General features: G+C 33.1%; 1 protein-coding gene across 1 annotated transcript in view; it reads right to left on the reverse strand.

Moving 5' to 3' along the window:
- Window positions 1-199: 199 nt before the first annotated feature.
- LOC110033529 (activating signal cointegrator 1 complex subunit 2) overlaps window positions 200-21,250 on the reverse strand; it is a 22,787-nt gene continuing 1,736 nt past the window's right edge. The window contains exons 5-9 of the mRNA XM_020737545.1: window positions 15,278-15,391; window positions 5,873-5,938; window positions 5,446-5,543; window positions 4,488-4,921; window positions 200-1,277 (exon numbers count right to left, since the gene is read on the reverse strand). Of these exons, the coding sequence (XP_020593204.1) occupies window positions 214-1,277; window positions 4,488-4,921; window positions 5,446-5,543; window positions 5,873-5,938; window positions 15,278-15,391 (1,776 nt within the window). The 3' untranslated portion in view covers window positions 200-213. The remainder of the gene's footprint in view (window positions 1,278-4,487; window positions 4,922-5,445; window positions 5,544-5,872; window positions 5,939-15,277; window positions 15,392-21,250) is intronic.

Below are 21,250 nucleotides of genomic sequence, written 5' to 3' on the forward strand. Positions count from 1 at the left end.
GGACAGATATATAAAATATGGAGGATTAAGATATCAATTACATGGACACATTTCAGTGTTTCAAAAAGCTTTTCTGCACCTTAGAGTGGCAGCAGTGGCAAAAAATGGACAGCCCATGGCTAAAAAACACAGTTGCTGCTCATAAAAAAATTTTCCTTTAATAGATATTTACATTGTAAATAGGAAAAATAAATGGGGTAAAAATGAAAGCATTCAGTAGCCACTCAAACCAGAAAAATGTTTTTTCATAGCTCTGTCCTTCCTATAATGATTCCCACGACCACCACCTCTCCTCCCTCCCCTTCCTCTAAAACCAGAGCTCCCCCTGCCTGAACTTTCTGCAGCAATGGATTCTTCCTCTTCTACTCTATCAGAATCTTCCAATACTTTAACAGCACCGAGAGGGAGATTTCCTCCGCGGCCGAGGCCATGAATGAGCTCTTTCTGAGCTTCATTCCATATTGCCGCATCTCTCACACTCGTCACGCCCACAGAACCAGACACTTTGTAGCTGTAGTTCTTCCCATCCTTGACATAAAACAATGGCTTCTTCTGTGAATTCCATCTCGTACCCGAACTTTGATCAGTTTCTATCGACTTCCCTGATGACAAATTGATCCCATCGCTTAAATTTTCCGTTTCCTCGAAACCAGATTCCACGGCGCTCAAACCCAAGTCGTCAAATGAATCATCGTATTCATCTTCGTACTCGAACTCCGCCGCAAGGATGGCAGATCTTATGGCATCTTTGGAAGATCTTGAATCCAGGACTTCGGAATCAAGAGCATCATTCGTGGACTTTCTTGTGAATCGGCCGAATGAAGATGGAGAGGATGAAGAGCCACCCGCATTTTGTCGTTTGAAATCGAGCGGAGCCGATATCGGATTCTTCTTTTGTGATGAAGGCTGCTCTAGCAGAACTGCTTTTCCTTTATCATTCAGATTTGTCTGATTGGATTGAGGAATCTGTTCTGCTGAAGTATCAAGAGAAAGAAGATCTTCATGCAAAGTTCCTTCTAAAATCCTTCGAATCACCTCTTCTGTGTCATGGTTGTAGACTTCAAGGCAGGCCTTGAGGAAAACTCCGCCATAGTCTGGAAATAAATCTTTTATTTGACTGATTTTTGAATCCAAAAGCACAGCTTCTTCGTCCGCCTGTGGCTGACTTATGTGAGACGGGATCGGCAAGGCCGGTGCACTTGCGGAAAATGTTGAAGAAGATGAATTCAGTATTCGTGACAAGTACTGCAACTGTTCTTCATCCAATGAAATCCATCCTGAGAAAAAAAAAAGGAAAAAAATTTATAAGTATTTCTAAATCTACAGGCAAAATGAAGGCATGGTATGAGAAATATTAAAGCAACAAAATATTTCTAGTTGTAAGAACAACCATTTTGTTGCAAAAGACTAACTCTCTCCTCAAGCTATCTCAAGTAAGATTCCTGATGAACAATTTCAAGGCTCTAAACATATAGCTTAGGAAAGGTTTAATACCACTCCATGAAGTCAGATTGGATTTCTCCATGAAGTCAGATTGGATTTCATGCTCGGTTATTTTTATTTTCATTTTCATTCATGGGGCATTTACATACATAACATCCAATTCCTATGTTTTTATATATCTAGCACCTAAACTTTAATTTTTACATTATACCACCCAAATCTTTCATAACAAATAAAAAGACCATCATTTTAATTTTTAAAAAGTGAAATACACCTTTTCATGCATAGATAAGGTGGCATATATCAAAAAATTGAAATTTAGGTGTTAGATATGTAAATACATAAAAATTCAGTGGCACGTAAATGTTCCTTTCATTTATTGCTTTATCCTCACTCTTAGTTTCCCATATTGATTCATCCGTTTGTGAGGCTAGCTCCTGTTATTGCATTTATGCATTCCTAGAATGTTTGAGTTTGAAAGAACTCCTAGAAGCATCTCCTGGAATCAAATATATATGCAAGAATTAAAGCAAACGAAAAAAAGGGGGAAATTTACATAACTAGCACACAATTCTTATGTATTTACATATCTCACATCTAAATTTTCATATTAACATACAAAGCATTTTGATACTTTAAACCTATGCATGAAAAGGTATATTTCACTTCTAAAAAGTGTTTTTTACGTGCTATGTATGTAAATCTTCCTTTCATTTGTTTCTTCATCCTTACTCTTAATTTCCCCTATTTATTCAAGTGTCGCCAGATCTTACTACCCTCGGCAGAACCCACATCCCATTGGCCCGGATCTACTACAACGCCGTCCACTAGTGTTGAAGAGCGAGGAATGCAAAAAACAGGGGCGTCCTTTTGCCACACCTACCATTTTGGAGGCTACAGTCCTGGGGACACTCACCAAGAATCACTCTTTTCCAATGCATTTTGGTATTTTAAACTTATACATGAAAAAGGTGTATTTCACTTCTAAAAGGTGGTAATAATCATATTTCTAATGTGATATTAAAGATGTAAGTGTTATGTGTGTAAGTATTAAAGTTTAAATGTGAGATATTGATAAGAACCAACACATATTTCCACACAGAAATTAGGGTAAATAATATTTTATGCAAAAACATCAAACACTCAAGACAAATAAAAGGATAAGCAGCTACAGTTCGAGAGGCTGGCGAGAGAAGTAAAAAATTTCTCCCAAACCCTAACGCTAAAATATAAGATTCGATCTCGTGTATAACTCTAACACTAAGCATATTAACCTTATTTATACTAAACAATAATAAATAATAAAAGAATAAATTCTCCTTAAGCTAATACAAAAAGAAATTGTTCTTAGGCTAGGCGTCGGTGTAACAATACTTTCCTCTCAAAAAAATACCTTGTACTCAAGGTAAGAAAAACTATTGTTGGATCAAGTCATATGGTTCACAAGGTCCGTTATCATCTGACAATCATTTCCATTTAATCAGAAATCGTAATTATCCTCAGGAATTTGAAATGTCATCTTGTACACATCATTCAGTAGCATCCTAATCTGGTGTTATACAAACTCCCAGTCAATCTCAGAGAATATTGTAGCCCCAAACAGTTCATCCCGCAGCTTATTGATCACCAGAATCTCTGCAAACTCCATATTATTTCTCTTTCATCTCTGCCAACTTTGATCCTGCTTGCTTCTGTTTATTCAAACTGTTTAAATGTTGTGTTATTTCTTCAATGTATTGCCGCTCGTGTCCACTCCTGATTTCTTCGCTCGATGTTGCAGCTCCCGATCCGCATCAAAACAATGTAGTTGCTTTGATGGTGTGAATCCTTCTGGAAGCAGCTTGTTGGCATCAGTTCGTGACGCCATCGCTCAATTCCATGGCGGCCAGAAGTGATTTTCATGTGAAACTCCATGATTTTCTTCATGATTTTGTGGATCTCCTCTCAAACTGCCCCTTCATGAAAGAGAAATATTCATCTATTTCAAATTTGATATGACTCAACTATTCCTCTAATTCCTTCTCCAAATCATTTACTTTATTGATTGTCATTAACACTCAATAAGATTTTGGATCAATAGAACTCATGTAAGTTGCAATTGTCGATTTGAATCGTGGTTGCACTGAATCGTGTATGTATGCTTAAATCCAAATAGCTCTGATCCCTTTTTGCTTCTCAGTTAGCACGATTTGCGCTATATCGCGGGATCAAGTCATGAGGTCAGTCTCCTGTCCGCCACGATCCCCACATGACCTAATCACCTAGCTCTAATCGCAATTATACCACGAGGATGAAGCAGGAGGAGAAGGATGGGCATTGTATGTCGTTATCCCATCGATGTCTTCCCAAGTCTGTAGTGATCCTGTCGTTTGGCATCCCCACTGTCTCACATCGAGATTGTATCGCAATCAATCTCGCTGAATAATTTCAACTCTATAGAGATCGATCCAGTCTTCGGCTTCCCGCTCCCAGCTAGCCCTTACCGCGATTGTATTCATGATTGATCCCATCTTCGACTTCCCAACTGGCCCTTATCGCAAGTTTATCAGGTAGCCTTCGATCCCATTATTTCCCAAAAGTTGCTTACTTCGATATCAAGTTGATAAAAATTGTCACATATTTGCACACAAAAATTAGGGCAAATAATATTTTATTGTAAGAACATCAATGACTCAAGACAAATACAAAGATAAGCACATACAATTCAAACGATAGGCAATATGTCCCAATTCCTACAATTCGAGAGGTAGGAAATCTCTCTCACATCCTAACTTTAAGATATAAGACCAAATCTCATGCATAACCCTAACCCTAAATATATTAGCCCTATCTATACTAAACAATAATAAAAAGAAAAGACAAAATTAACCTTAGACTAGGCACCCACGTAACATATATGAAAATACATGAGAACGACGAGCTATCATGCTATGTATTAATATATGTAAATGCCAAAAAAAAAAAGGTAATAAATTTCACATCTACAAACCAACTAATGACATAATAATAGCAGGTGATGATGTGAAGAAAAAAACAATTTGTACCTTGACTACAAAGGTTGTTGATTTTGCTGAATATTTTGTATTTTTTTTCAATGTTCTCATTAAAAGTCCCAAAATTATGATGCTCCACCTGATAATGTGATTCTCCATTTATCTCTTTCAACGTCTGAACCAAAATGTCGCCCCGTAAAGAAGGATTGTCAACACTAGCCGGAAACACCTTTGAAGTACTCCGAAGAAGATTTTCATCGGTGAGTTCGCCATTCAAATAACATGAGTCCAGCAACATCCAACCAAACTCAACTATCCTTTTTGACAGCATTTTAAAGCTGAGATAAATATTAGGAATTTCTCCATATGATTCTTGCCTATTATTTTCTCGGTCATTAGAGGCGAGTGAAAATCCATGCAACATCGATGGGATCAATGAATCATGCAGCCTAGCGATAGTGTTGAGTAGCTCATCATTCCCATGGCTGTAAAACACAATTGTTGAAGTGTTCTTTTTATAGATATAATCGGAACTTATCTTAAATTGCAAAAATTAACAACAAAGACTTACATACATAGCAATCACTTTTTATGTATTTATATAAAAAAAGTGTCAAAATAGTCTCCTGACTATTTACATGGGGCCATTTAATCCCAGAGTCTATAACAGTGTCAAATTGGTTCTCAGACTCTTTAAATTGGGGCAGAAATAGTCTTTCGTGGGAACTATTCTAACCTATATTACAAGTCCTGGGATAAATTAGCACTTTCATTGACTTTGGGACTAAAGTGAACCGCTGGAAAAAAAAAAAAAGAGTCTATTTATTCTCATTTACATATCTAAGGCCTATACTTCAATTTTTACATATATATACCACCTTTTCTCTGCATGAAAAAATGTATTTTACTTTTAAAGAGTTAAAATAGCGGTATTTTATGTGACGTAAAAGATTTGGGTGGTATGTATGTAAATGCACCAATTAACAAATGATTTGATGAAAGAATCTACCCAGTTTCAAAGGAAACAGAGAAATGGAAGGCTGCTGGTCTATATGTATCAGTAAATGCTTCAAACGTCATGATGGCATCATTTATGAAATCCATTACCTAAGACAACATAGGATCATAAGAAGTAATTAAATTATAGGGAAATTTACATTCCCAGCACATAATTCTTATTTATTTACATACCTCACACCTAAACTTTCATATTTACATGAATAGAACTTTGGCGCTTTAAACCCATTCATGCAAAGGTGGATTTAACTTTTAAAAAGTGGTATAAGTGCTATTTTTTATGTGATATTAAAGATTTGAGTGTTATGAGTCTAAATATGATATTTTAGGTGTGAGATGTAAATACATAAGAATTGTGTGCTAAGTATCTAAATGCCCCTAAATTATAACACTATAACAACTAATTAGAAATAACTTGCCTCCAAAAAATCATTAGATAGTTGCATGAACCCCTGACCACCGTCACCTCCACATGAAGCAAGTAGCTGCATATAATGAGGCATAGTTTACAAATTTCAAAATAAGTTGGGAAAAATTTATGACTAACTTACAGCAACAAAACATAATAGTTCAAGTAATCTCATAAAGCTAGAACTCCAGTTAATAATTGGGTGCCTTTGACCATAATACATGACTGAAAAAAATATGTGATAATACAAAATACATAAAATTATGCAGTGTTGTTGTGTCCTAAAGTTTTACAGAATGTTGAGCTAAGTGTCGAGTTCGAGTAGGCAGACTGCAGACTTGGTTGTCAACTGTGTCAGAGCTAGTTATTGGGCGAGTTCTCGGGTACCCCTAGCCGAGCGTCGCAATAATTTTGTTGAGTTCTTGACAAATCCATTTGTAGATTACCTTGATGCGTTAAGGGGGCATGCACAAGTTATTAGATATTTGAATGTACAAATACTACAACAAGACATAAAATATGAATAATGAGATTTCGAAAATTGCTCATAAAAATAATAAAAAAATAGATTGTAGTTGTAAGTCAAACTAATGCATCACAAAATTATACTTATTGATATTGTTGAAATAGATTTATGAATCTAATTATAAATACATTTGAAATTATATATAATTATTATAATATTATAATACTAATTGCTAAAGTATTTAATTATAAAACAACAAGATTAAGGAAAAAAAGAAACTAATACCTAAAAGGCATTTAAAACATAAATAGTAATTTGGCCAAATTTAATGATTATCAAAGCAAAATAATGTTCTACGCATTTTCATATTAAATACACCCACGAATAATATAAACTATAACATACATAACAGAGGTTAACATTTTGACTAAATTTATTGATAGTTACGATGGATTTGCAAGGTATTTCCACCAAAAGAAATTGAAATTTATGAAGTGCTACTTGTATAGAACTTTTTATAGTTGTGATCTTACGGTGAAAGAAAAAATAATTTTCAATTGAAAAAATGATGATAATTTGCCATAAATAATAAAAAAAGGACAATCTTCCCTAGCAAAAAAAAGCATGATTTCTTGAAATACTAGTTTGAATGCTTAGGTTCCTTGATACCCTGGAATATTATGTCCGGGGTTTTGAAACAATGGTGATTATTTATATTGGCAAATAGGTAAGTTATTGCGTGTATGCTAGGTTTTAACAATATTGTCTATTCACAATGAAATCAAACTAAAATGAGTTTTATATAGATATACAATTTAATAAATAATTTACTATTGAAACACTTGTGATGAGATAACTTTTACACCACAAAACTATCATGTCTTTCAATAATAATGGTAAAAAAAGATAAAAAAAAAAGATAAAAACTCTTTATATCTTCTTGTTTGCCATGGTCCTAAGACTCCTCTTCTTGTAACAATGCTATGGCAAACTTAGGATCATGACCATCACAACCTACTAAATATCTCATTTTCAAACCCCTCTTACTCAAAATTCAATCCATCCTTGCTAATCATAAACCTCATTCCAATGATATGTCATAGATCTCCCTCCCCTTCCCACTGGCATTAAAAATTGTTTTATCTTTCTCTCCAATAGTCTTATTGATGTCTCTGCTCTAGTATCCTTACATTCAAAACAAACACAAACTGCCCCCTCTATCACTCAATCAAAGCATATCAGACCTTCCACCCTCCACCTTCTGCAACAACTAGTGCATATCGCCTAAACAAACTCATAAAAACCCATCCACCATTAGCCTCCCAACTTCCATCTCCCTCAATCGTCTTCAATCCATCCCCACTATTCTCTACCCCAATTATCTTACATCCTCCTACCTAATAACTTACATGCATGAATATTGGCAATAATCTATCGCCAATCATGGCTCCAATTATGAAGGAGCTAACAAAATTTGAATCCTATGAGCTCAATTCATTCATGTTGATAGAGATTGAGTACTTTATTGCCTTTGCTGCACATCATTTTTTTTAATTGATACTAACTTTAGGTGTTCAATTTGAAAGCTATATGATCAATAATTAATTGTTCGGATATGGTAGTAATATGCTTGCTCCCTCGCATTTATGTTGATTTGATTACCATGCCATACCGTGTAGAAACAATCTGTTAGTTACGCTCGGAATTAATTAGATAACAATGACCATACAGGCAGTAAAATTTAAAATGGGGTACATACCAATGGGTTTGAATGTCACCATGCATTCTAGCTCGCAAAAGCCTCTGATGGCGAATCTCATGGCTAATTTATTAATCATTAAGAACTCGATCAAATGGCATCTCAAAAGCTCAAATCAAAAAGGTATCAACATTACATTCAAAATAGAGATTAAGAAATCAATAAGAATGATGATGACGTCAATGAGACGTATCAATCTATAAAATTTAAATGCTAAATTAAGTTGCGAACATGATAGGATTTTAGACCATATGGTTAGGAAATAAGTTGTATATTTTATATGCACTTCAATTTAAATCAATAGATCAAACTTTATAAATTGAGAGAAACATAATAAATTGGACAAAACAAAAACCTCTTTGTAATAAATCTGTAGCATAAGCTTCAAGATTTCAATGTAAATCAATCACAAAAGATATCATAAGCTATAGATTTGCAACAACAATCTATTACAAACAAAATTTAAGATGGACACCGGATTAAATAAACAGAAAAATAAGAATAAATTTCTGAAGATAAAAAAATTCCAATCAACCCAACAATCTCCATAAAAGAGAGGAATAATGTCAATTGTACGTATTGGACACGATTGAAAATGAAAACTAAAGAGCTACAAAATCTAGAAATTGGAGAGTATCAAACACTGAGCCGTGAAAATGAAACAAGTGAAAAGGGAACCATCCAATATGATGCAAAAATAATGCGGAGGTGGAATGCCTTCATCCACAAGTTTCATGAAAATCAGCAAAAAAAACTAATACAATAGCTGTAGAACTCAAGCAGAGAGATAAAATTATTAAGATTCATCACATCGGGGAGAGGAACAAAAGCAAAAGAAGTCGAACTAGGATGGGCGATGTTCATGAGCCCATTATCCAAATCCAGAAAGGGTGGCAGTTGATTTTTAGCATAACACTCACTTCTTATGTATTTACATATCTAACACCTAAACTTCAATTTTCACATACATGCCACCTTCCCTATGCATTAAAAGTTAAAATGGTGGTATTTTTGTTGTGATATGAAAGATTTGGTTGGTATAAATGTAAAAATGAAAGTTTAGGTTTCAGATATGTAAATACATAAGTAACGGGTGGTATCTTGCGTATGTAAATGCCCCAAAGAGGAAGTATTACACAAGATAGTTAAGAAGTGTTAGCGTCAAATATGAAGAATTCCAAGGAGAAAGGCCCAAGAACGAGTAAGGAAGGCATGGATAGAAATAGGGTTCGCATCGTGTTGAGTTCAAGCGAGAGTAAGGCTCAAATCAAAATTGAATATTTAGATTTCTAGTCAAGCAAAGTTTATGCTGAGTCAAAAATTATCAACTTCAAGTCAATTTTAAAGCTGATTCAAGCCAATTCCTTCAATTTTAAAGTTATTTTTCAATTTCAAAACAAAATATATGAGCGTGAGTATTAAATATATACTTAATGCAAGATTTTAAAAAAAAAATTATGATATCCCAATTTAAGTTCGGCAATATTTCGGAGATTTGGGAGTTTCTTGCTTACTATACTCTTTAATGCTATTTTAAAAACTAAGATATATGAGGAGTGGAGGAAGAGTATTTTAGTCCCATTTTTAAGAATAAAAAAGAAATTATAGAGGAATTAAGTTAATGTGTTGTACTTTAAAGTTATGGGAGAGGATAATTGGACATAGGTTAAGACGTGATACAAAGATTTCTCATAATCAATTTGAATTTATGACGGGCAGGTCTACTATGGAAGCTATATATTAATTGAGAGGTTTGATGGAGAAGTACAGAGAGAATAACGATGATCTAAATATGATTTTTATGGATTTAGAAAAAACTTATGATAAGGTTCCAAAAGAAATTAATTGAGAGGTTTGATGGAGAAGTACAGAGAGAATAACGATGATCTAAATATGATTTTTATGGATTTAGAAAAAACTTATGATAAGGTTCCAAAAGAAATTTTTTCGAGAGTTCTGGAGAAGAAAGGTGTTGACATGACTTATATTCATGTAATAAGAGATATGTATACTGGAGAGTTACTTGTGTTCGAACAGGAGGATTGACCAAGTATTTTCCGATTTCAGTTGGATTACATCAAGGATCAACTTTGAGCTCATAAATTTTTTTTTTCTTTAGTTATGGATGCTCTTACGGGACATTTACAAGAGGATGTCCTTGGTGTATGCTTTTCGCTGATGATATCCTTTTTGTGGATAAGACTGGAAAATTAGTTCAGGAGAAACTTGAATTATCTACATTGGAGTCTAAAGACCGTCGTTTGAGTAGAACTAAAACTGAATACATGGAATGTCATTTTAGTAGTAGCTCTAGTGACAAAGTTATAATTATGGGGTGATGAAATCATTCAAAGGTGTGAACATTTTAGATATCTCATGTTTATTATTCAAAGTGATAGTGATATAGATGGGGATGTTATTAGTAGAATTCAAGTTGGTTGGTTGAAGTTGAGGAATGCATTGGGCCTCTTGTGTGATTGAAAAGTGTTGCTTAAACTGAAAGAAAAATTTTATAAGATAGTGGTGAAACCTGCAATGCTCTATGATGCAAAATGTTGGCCTTTAAAAGAGAAGCATAAAACAAAGTCTGAGAATAGAATGCTTAGGTGGATGAATGGCTTGACAATTAAAGACAAATGTGAAATGAATGTATCTATGATAGGGTTGGTGTAGCTAAAAGTAGCATACAAAACTAGAGAGAGTCATCTTAGATGGTTTGGTCACATAAAACGTCGATAATCTGATGATCCGGTTAGGAGGGTAGATGTTTTAGATTCGACTGATGTTAAGAAAGGAGATAGATTTAAAAAGAATTGAGCATATTATATAAAAAATCATCTTAATCTATTAGAATTAAATGAAAATATGACACTAAATAGAACGCAATGGACAAAAAGGATTCATGTAGCCAACCCCAAAAAGGATTCATGTAGCCCCAACCCCACTTAGGGTGCGTTTGGGACAGCTTATCCGTTGCGGCGGCGTTTTGAAAACGTCGCTGCCCCGTTTGAAAAATGCGTTCGGCCCGCTTCTTCAAAAACACAATTTTATTTTTCAATTAAACACGGACCGCGGATCACGTTTATTTTGAACGTTTTACCCTGTTGCCCTATTCAGCCTTCTTCTCTTTTTATTCTATCGGCTTCTCAGCAGCCGGCTTCTTCTCTGCGGCAACCTTCTTCGGTGTCAATGAATCGCTAATCGTCAAACGACAATAGCACAGAGATGAGGGCTGGCGAGTTATTTTTCTTGTCCTGCTTCAAAACCTTCGGCGTTTGCCCTCACCTTACCTGCGCAAGCCAGAGATCTGTTGAACTTGGCGTGTTCCTCTGTTGAAGTCTTCCGACAGGCGGTCCTCTGCTGAAATCTTTCTATAGATGTTCCTCTGCTGAAATCTTCCTACATGCGTTTCTTGTTTGCTGTCAGATTGTTCTATTAAGGAAATCTTCCTCTATTTTTTAAGAAGAATGTTTCGTATTTGTTGGAGACAATGCTTTATCCTTCAAAATTCCTAAAAATGGTTTGGGGATCGTGCTCTGATGATTTCTTGCCTGGCTAGGTGAGGAATCTTTCTAATCTACTTGACATGAAATTGTCCCCAATTTTTTTTTTTTTTTTTGTACCTAGAATCTGGAAATTAAGGTCACTTCCAGAACTAAACGAGTTTAATGTTAAGAATGAGAATGGTTATAGAGTTGGGGAGCTTGAACATGTGTTTAATCCTTCTTTGCTTATAGACTGTTTTTCAATATTATTCCTATCAATTAGAACCTCTGAACGCAGCAGTGGTTAATTGTAATATATACATGCCTTCATGTGCTTTAACTTGACGTATGAAGACATATGAGTGCAATTCTGTACATTGACAAAAGGAAGAATTGAGTTTTATTTGCAACAACCTGTAACATCATTTTTATTTTCTTGGTCTCACAAGCATCAGGTTCCATTCCAATGATGGATGTAGATATTAAAATGGATGTAGATATTAAAGTGCATTCCTAAATTCCACGTAAATTATTTGGGTCTTGTAATATATCCATTGATTTCCTAAAGAAAGCTGGAACTGGAACTTTAAGGCTGATATTTTTTAGAATTTCATGCTGTAAAAACCGGTCAGCACTGAAATCTTTTTTCTTATAAATACAATTAATTCATCTAATAATGCTTTAGAGCTGTACAATTTTTCAGGCTTGCATTACTAACAGCTTTCTTGGCTTTATTAACATCCAGACTCCTCATTTTCTCTTCTTCCTGTTTGAGCCTGTGATAAAATTGAACTTCTTAGGAAAACATTTAAAATTTGTTTTTTTTTAAAGGAATTTTTTCGTGCTCTTAAACTAAAAGTCATTACTTTTGTGAATTTATCATAATTTGTTTAATATATAGGTTATGTTGCATTTATTTCATTTATCTTTATCAATGAGATGCAGTGTTGTTAATGCTTCACAAAATATTCTTTTGATTGTAGGGAAGTAGATATTTTAATGCATGCCAAAGAATTAATATGTAGTAGTTATTTTCCTAGTATATCTTGCACGGAAGTTTGTGTTAAAATAGTAATCTATTTATAAATTTTTGCTCTTAGCCATAGAACTTAGCAACTGCTTTTTTTTGTTTAATTTAACTAACTTCGGTATAAAGGTCCTAACAAATTTCATGCCTTTATTCCCATCAGCTTCAATTGCAACGATTCATAACATAGGCAGTTGCTAAGTTCTGGATTGTAGCATGTAATCCCTTAGAATGTGTGTGCAAGGTGTAGTTAGACATGTAGTTGATTTTTTTTTTTTTTTTGAATATTTATACCCAAAATGGTCTATTTATGATAGTTTAATCAAGGGTAGAAAATGAATTACTAATATTGGTAAATAAAATTTAGCATTGAAGGATAAGGTAGAATATTGATAGACCGAAAGTAACACGAACAGAATTTGTACAAAAAATATTTATTGCAAATCAGTTATTTTCAAAACGCACAAACCAAACAGTTACACAGTTTATTCAAAATAGAGGCATAGTGGTCATTTATACAGAATCAGCTCAAAATGGTCTATTTATGATAGTTTAATCAAGGGTAGAAAATGAATTGATAATATTGATAAATAAAATTTAGCATTGAAGGATAAGGTAGAATATTGATAGACTGAAAGTAACATGAATAGAATTTGTACAAAAATATTTATTGCAAATCAGCTGTTTTCAAAACGCACAAACCAAACAGTTAAACAACTTATTCAAAACAGAAGCAGAGTGGTCATTTATACAGAATCAGTTGTTTTCCGAACGCACAAACCAAACAGTCAGATAGCTTATCTGGATCATCTGTTAATCAGCAGCTTATCATGATAAGTAGCTTATTTGGATAAGCTGGATAAACTGCAGCTGCCCCAAACATACATTTAGTGGTAAAAAAGGTTTGTCGTTATTTGTGTTGTTGTTGTAATGAGCATAGAAAGTATGAAATATGAAAATATCTATATATATTGTAAAATTGATTAAATTTTGACAAATTATCAAGCTGCTTTTGAGTTTTGAACAAAATTTCCAGACCAAGGTAGGAAGTTTATGGCAGTGGTTAAAAATAAGCTAATCGAGTCAACATAAGTTAGCCAAGATGATGAGAGGCAGATGGAGGGAGAAAATGTTGGAATTTGAAAAATAAGAAGACAAACACATCCATAGAGTAAACGTATAAAAAAGGTGACCAAGGGCAAACAGAGGCCACGAATGACAGCAAGAAATAGAGAAGAGGAAATCTGACATTGTAGAGATGTTAGCAATATCTTGAAGATAATCATTCTCCAAATTTGTTACTTTATTCTCAAATTAGATGCTAGCAATAAAATTTAAATCAAGTTTTCCCCTAGCCTCCTAAATGTAGCAAGCAACCTTTTGAGCCATCTGACAGTCTTCTCACGCTACAAGAGTGGAAGGGAGGTTCCCGGAATCCCATGACCGTGCATGCACCTGACTCAAACAAACGCACCCAGCAGACCCGTTTTCAATCCCTTTCCAATTTTTAGAAAGTTTCCTCCTTTCATTTCATTCCTTTCTAGTATTTTCCTATACATGTGTTGTATTGAGGTTTAGATTTCATCTTAGAACGTGTTTTTGTTAGGAAAGCAATCGGTATCCACTATTTCCTTTCTAAGGTTGTATCCAAAGAGAAGTGATGCTCTCCCTGCTCTCATTCCGAGATGGTGATTATTCTTCAAGGGTTGAGTGGTGTTTCGGTTGTATCTCGCTCCCGATGTGGTATTTATCTTCGACTTCACCTCGCCTGCAACCACCAAGCTTCCTTTATCAATCGCATCCTTTGCAGCCGCCATCAAATTCACTGCTGCAGCCGCCCTGCAAAACATCAACTTGCTGTCCCCTGCAACCACCAAGCTTCCCCTGCACTTCCCTCGACCTCCTCTCAGCCGTCTACCATCCAGCCTCAACCCCTACCACCCTCCAGCAATCCTACATCACAGGCAACCTGCAACTCCTCCGTTTTGCTGCTGTCCCGCCATCCTGACTCACTGCCACAACCCCATCATCCCCCCTCGACTTGCTGTATACATGCTGTCCAGCAGCCCCGCACCCCCATTTCGCTGTTTACTGCTGTCCAGTCATCCTAATCGCCGCAGCCTCCTTGTACCACTTTTGTTTTGCTGTTTCACTGATTCCCTGCCACCCTACTTGTTGCTGCCATCTTGGACAGCTAACATCTCTGTTCCCCCGCTGTCCCCGTCCACTTATTCTGCCTTTCCACCTTATCGTCGCCATGTTGGACCACCAACAGCCACCCCTTGGATGCACTTTAGTTGTGTTTGTTGTTGTCATTTCCCTTTCATGGTGTCATTTATAACAGCCTATTTGATTTCAACAATAATATTTGCCTCCCTATTGTTGTTTGGGTCATCTCCAGTATCATAATCATTGTCATCCAACATGCTCATCAGCTAAAGACATAAAAATGCAATTATAAACTATATAATCTAGGAAAAAGCTTAAAGGCAATATTAAATTATTTGGCAAAAAAATTATTGGCTAAATTATTAGTTCTGCATAAAAAACCCAAAAAAACACCATTTGCAATGTAAATATGACATTTAATTAACTATCATCATTAGCCTTGATCCCTCACTAAACAAATATTTTAGATAAGTAGAATGATAAATAAACCGAGAATTTGTGCAGAGTACCTCTACTGATTTGTTGCAGCGCTCAGACATTGTGTGTACTATGCTTAGAAAATGGGATACCACGCCCCCTAGGTTGTCTAAAATCTGTGGCTGAACTTTTATGGCATTTTCAACCTGCAAAAACTCAAAAGTAGGAAGAATATCAGTTACAAAAATAAAACTGCTTAAAAATAACACAATATATATAGCTATTAATAATGTTTGCGCCCAAATTACGAGTAACCTTTTATGTAGAGAAAATCATCAAAACATTGGATAAATAGAATTAATTTTGAAGAAATAGAGAGAATGAGTATCAGGCCATGCAATTATTAGTGTCACCTCTTCAATTCATGGACTATTATAATTATTTTGTGATTATTATTTTACCTACTCATCAAACTATGGACCATTGTAATCATTCTATAATGTTATTCCTTGATTATATATGTTTATAATTAAAAGCTCCCATGGGATTATATAAATACTACGAGGATGTTGGTATAAAACACTCAACAAATTTGTTGCATTACCTAAAACTTGCAAGTGCTTGTACTTGTAAATATTTTTCATTCAACCTAATCTTTTTGTTTGTAGTCTTCACTAATGCTGACTTGTCTCTATCCATATTTATCTTTGTAATTAAATACTACCACAATTTTCTTTCACATGGATCACAAAAGATACATGTTTTCTTAGTCTTAAGTTCTTTTTGAATCAAGACTGACAACCCAAATGCAACATGAGGATTACAAAATGTACATTCATCATATCATTTGAATGATAAGAATTATCTCAAGTTATCATAACTAATTCACACCGTGAAGGGAACAAAAAAAATTGAGTCATTTGTTTGGCATCAGACCACAACAAGCAACCATGCATTCAATACTTGTGATGAACAAAACTCTATGATGATGACCTACTTATGAAACTTCCTGGTTCCCTAAATAAGTAACACCTACATGTTCCTTTAGAAAAGAAAATTTCATATACGATAAATCAAACATATTCCAAAAATCATGAATTTGTCAAAACTATGAGATCAAAACAATGCCCTCAACCACAAAGCAAGAAGGCCAATCCAATAAAAAATAATCCAATCTACTACAAAGTCATTGCAAAAAATGAATCATTATCAATGCATGTAAATAAAATGCAATAAAAATACAACTGCCTTAAAATATAGTTGAAAAATGATTGAAATTATGATTGTTTCGTTGATTTAAACAATGAGCTTGATGTTGTAAGAGAATGAATTATCGGAAAAGAGGACAGAAATTATGATTGCCAATGACCACATATAAGGTTAGGCTCTAATGGTAAGGTTTATTGATATCAAATGCCATAGTTCATAATTATCTTCTTCCAAGGAGCAAAAGGAGACACGCCCAACAAATATAGTTAATAAAAATTCCCTATGGTGCACATATTGCAAGAAGGCTTGACATATTTAAAAAAAAAAAAACTTGCTTGAAATATCATGATTAGCCATGATTAGCCAGCTATCCAGTAAAAATGGAAAATATTGAAAGAGGAAAATATAAAAAAGAGACATACGAATGTAACATATATGAAAAAAGTAGACACAAAAAACTTTACCCATCAAGTTGCAGAAAAAAGGAAAAAAATTAAGAAAATTATCCGAATCAGTAGAAAATGACTCCCAACTCCTACGACAAACACTTGTTCTTCTGCTTTCTCAAATACTACCTCCTCTTCTCGTGCTCGAAAATCTCTGCTATGCTTAATCCCAACACTTGGATTATTCATTCAAAAGTAACAGATTATATAGCCAATTCATCACGCAAATTTATTTTCTATATTCGCTATTCTAATAACAAGAAAATAAAATTGTCAGTGGTTTCTTGAAAATTGCAATTAGCTAAGATTCAAGAAGAAAATTTGGTAAATAAATCTCTCGCACTTCTAAATATTCTCCAATTCCTAAATTATTCATCAACTTACTATTTATTTAAAAGTTAATTGCATATTCAACATGAAGTATTGTATTTACTTTCACATTGCGTATTTCAAGGCAGGAATGAAGAATAAAATTGAGTTTATTAAAGAAACAATGTCTACCACCTTAAGGAATCAAATTATAAAGAAAAATTCCAAACTGCATGTCGTTAGTTGCATTACGTTTCCTTTCTAAAATCAATAAATCCAATAATAAAGAACAAGCTTGCAACACGTACATTTTGGACATCTTTTTTTGTTATTCTAAAAATTATTTTTTATTCATGATTCAAAAATATTAATGTTAAAGGCTTTTAATGTGATACTTGTCAGCTATTAAAACAAAAGAGTAACAATTTTCCAACAAGTAACATAAGGACCAAAAATCATTTTCCTCTCGTTCATAGCGACATCTAGAAATTATCTGCTACACCAAACACTTCTGTAACTTGATAGGTTGTCTTTAATTAATAATAACTCCTCTGCGACATGGATTTTTTAATAAAAGCCAAAAAAGAGGTATCACCTTCCCTACCTTTTAAGGCATTATGAAAAATCAATTTAATGTTGAAATTAGAAGAGTTAGGTGTCATAATGCTAAAGACCTTTATAATCACTCATTTTATATTTATAAGAAAAAAGGAATAGTATATAAGTCCTCTATAGCATATATACACTTCAACAAAATGGGATGGTTGAAAAAAAGAACAGCCAGCTATGTGCTATAACAAAAGCTTTCCTTTTTTAAATAAATGTTCAAAAATAACATTAAGACAAAGCTGATTTAACAACCGCTCAAATCATAAATCGATTAACTACAAGAGTAGTTGGATTCAAGAGTCCTACTCATATCCTACAAAACTCTTTAATCACTTCACCACCTCAAATAAACTTATTCCCAAGATATTTGGATAGTATTCTTACACTTAAAATTGTAACTAAGCTATCACTCTGCATGAGAAAGGTACATATGTCTATTAATGTCATTTTCATAAAATGAGAATTATACTTAACAACTACTTACCCCAAGAAAAATATCATTCATAAATATATTATTTCCCTAAGTTGTCCTTCATTAACCTAATCCTAGCAAACAACTATGCTATATAACTACCTTCAACTCAACCAATAGGCATAAGTTAAATCAACCAACTCAATCCTTGGCACAAAACTCATTGAGAGAACCATTGAGCCAAAAAAATAATAATAATAACTAAATAACATCTTCAAACTTGTTCTTATATACAAAAATTTTTGTCATCATCATCAATCCTTTCTTGCTAATCTCCATACAATTTATATCCCAAAAATCATCTCTTCAATAGCATATGACTATAAGAAAAAAATGAATCGCTTCAAAAAAATGAAATATAAGAATAGGCAAAAGTACCAAAAATGAAAGAAACCAATATGTTGTAAATGGATCTTGACTATAAAGTATGAACTTAATAGCATATTAAAAAGGATAATCCGAATTAGTAGCAATCTCACTTAAATATATGGCATTGATTAAAATGAAACTTTTCCTCATGCTGTTAAAATCAATTTTTTCGAGTTCTTTTTCATCAGCAACTAACAATAACTTAAAAATGCAACAATTCTATGAAAGAATGTCTTCTTACACAGTAACATATAGGAGAAGATATATATGGAGGCACAACTAGGGTTTGACTAAAATATAAAATTTATAGTGAAAAAAGTATTATATGGATTAAAACAATCATCAATGTTATGATTTGAAAGATCACCAAGGTAATGCTCAAATAGGATATAAAAATTCAAGACAATCATACAATATTCAACAAATGCTTGGATTCAAAACGACACACAACTGGTTTATGTTAACATCATCGCAATAGATAATGAATTAGAAGATATGAAAACTTTTAAAGAAGAGAATGTTTCAAATGTTTCAAGAATTTGAATTAAGAATTATACTAAAATACTTTCTTAGCACTGAAATTGCACACTCTCAATATGAAAAATTTATATCATAATAGAAATATATAATTAAACTATCGAAAGAAACAGGCAAACTAGGAAGCAAGCTTGTTGAAAATCCCATGAAATTTAATCATAACTTTAGATAAGAACCAAAAGACACACGATCATAGCTAAAAGCTCCTATTAAAGACTTGTGGAAGATTATATACTCGCAAATAATAGACAAGACATTATCTGTATTATTATTGTGGTAAGTCAATTCATGCAAATGCCTAAATAGTCACACCTTTGAGCTATCCATCAAATTTTATAATATCTAAAAATATCTCAATGTAAGACATACTATTAAAAAAAATGAGAATCTAAAAAATGAAGTTTATATAGATGTACATTATGTGAGATCAATGATTGATAAAAGTCAACTTCAAGATGATGCACATTTTAAGGAAGCAGCCTCATGATTTAGATAAGTAAGAAAATTAAATATAGTGACAGAATCTAGTGTAAAAATTAAATTTAAATCTCTCACACTAAGAATCTGTGTTATTTTAAAATATTTAAATAGCAATATTAAACAAAAAATTCAGCCAAACAAACGTGCACAATGATACTTACTTTTGAATATCCTTAGTGAAAATATCCATAATCAAGACAGAGGACATTTAATAATGATCCTTAATATAAATATGTTGTTACATCCCTCCATGGAACCTAACATGATTGAAACTTCTAATTATAATGAAATTACTTCAAATACTAGAACAGTTTAATCCTTAATATCAAAATATCTCTTTTTCAATCATTTGACATCCATTTAGCCTTCATTATTTTATAAAAAATATTTGCTAGCCAAACTACTATGTTATCATTACAATTCATCAAATCTCCAAAGTATCTCATTTAAACCCAAAATCTACATAAACCTTATTAGGTGACTCAACTACTATTTTTTTAAAGCAATCTACAATACTACTCATTAATCTAATCATTGTCATTTCAAAAAGATTCTTTTCATTGAAATTCTCATTTAATAATCCTTGAAAATAGCATTTTCATCTTATACAACAACAACAAGCCTTTATCTCACTGAGTGGGGTCGACTACATGGATCATTTTTCTTCATTGCATCATAGGATGTCGTATTTTCATTTTATTCTAATAAATTAAAATCATTTTTTTATAAAACAAGCCTGATTCTTTTTAGGTCTACCTCTACCTTTCTTAACATAAGTTGAATCTAAAGCATCTAATCTCCTAACAACAAGCATTTTCATCCTATGTTATTTCAAAAAGTGTTTTTTTTCACATTAGAACCCTTACTTAATGATCCTTCAAATTAGCATTTTCATCTTTATTTCATCTTTTATTTAAATGTTATTATCATCGCTTTTAATGCATCTTTCTTGAACAAAACACTTTGGATCTATTATCCTAGCCATAGTTATTTTATATCTCATTTTTTTCTTCTTAAAAACCAAGTTATTTACATGTCTCGCTCCTGTGAAGCGTATTTCTTTTCACGTATAAACTTTGCACCTCCATAGTACTCAATCCACCACCAACAATCCTTCTTTATGCAAGATTTCCTTTTAGACTCTTTGAAAACAAATATAATTATCATTTAAAGGAACTGGACCATCTTAACCCAAATCAAGTTTTGAATGACGATAGAATTTCTATTAACAACCTCTTTTGAAAAACTATAGCTTACCAACTTTCAAGATCCCTCATTTTGTCCTGTGGAAATTAGGTCCTTTGATTATTTTATTTATGCTCCTGATATATATGTTCATAAATAATACAGCTATTCTATGTTATATGGATAAACTTTCTGTTGGAATCAACTTGCAATCACTTTGATTGGGTTTTTCCTTTTTAAGTAAAAAGGTCTATTAAGTTTCACTTTTCAAACATTGTATAAAATTTTCTTTTCGAGTTTGATATTTTATAATAAAATGGGTAGAACAGAAAAAATTAAAAAGTTGGTAGTGTGCTTATCTATATATATATCTTTTATAATAAAATGGGTAGAACAGAATAATTAAAAGATATGGCTTCAAGAGAAACACAACAATATATATATATATA

The sequence above is a fragment of the Phalaenopsis equestris genome, unplaced genomic scaffold (genome assembly GCF_001263595.1).
Source record: "Phalaenopsis equestris unplaced genomic scaffold, ASM126359v1 Scaffold001213, whole genome shotgun sequence".
NCBI classification, from domain to species: domain Eukaryota; kingdom Viridiplantae; phylum Streptophyta; class Magnoliopsida; order Asparagales; family Orchidaceae; genus Phalaenopsis; species Phalaenopsis equestris.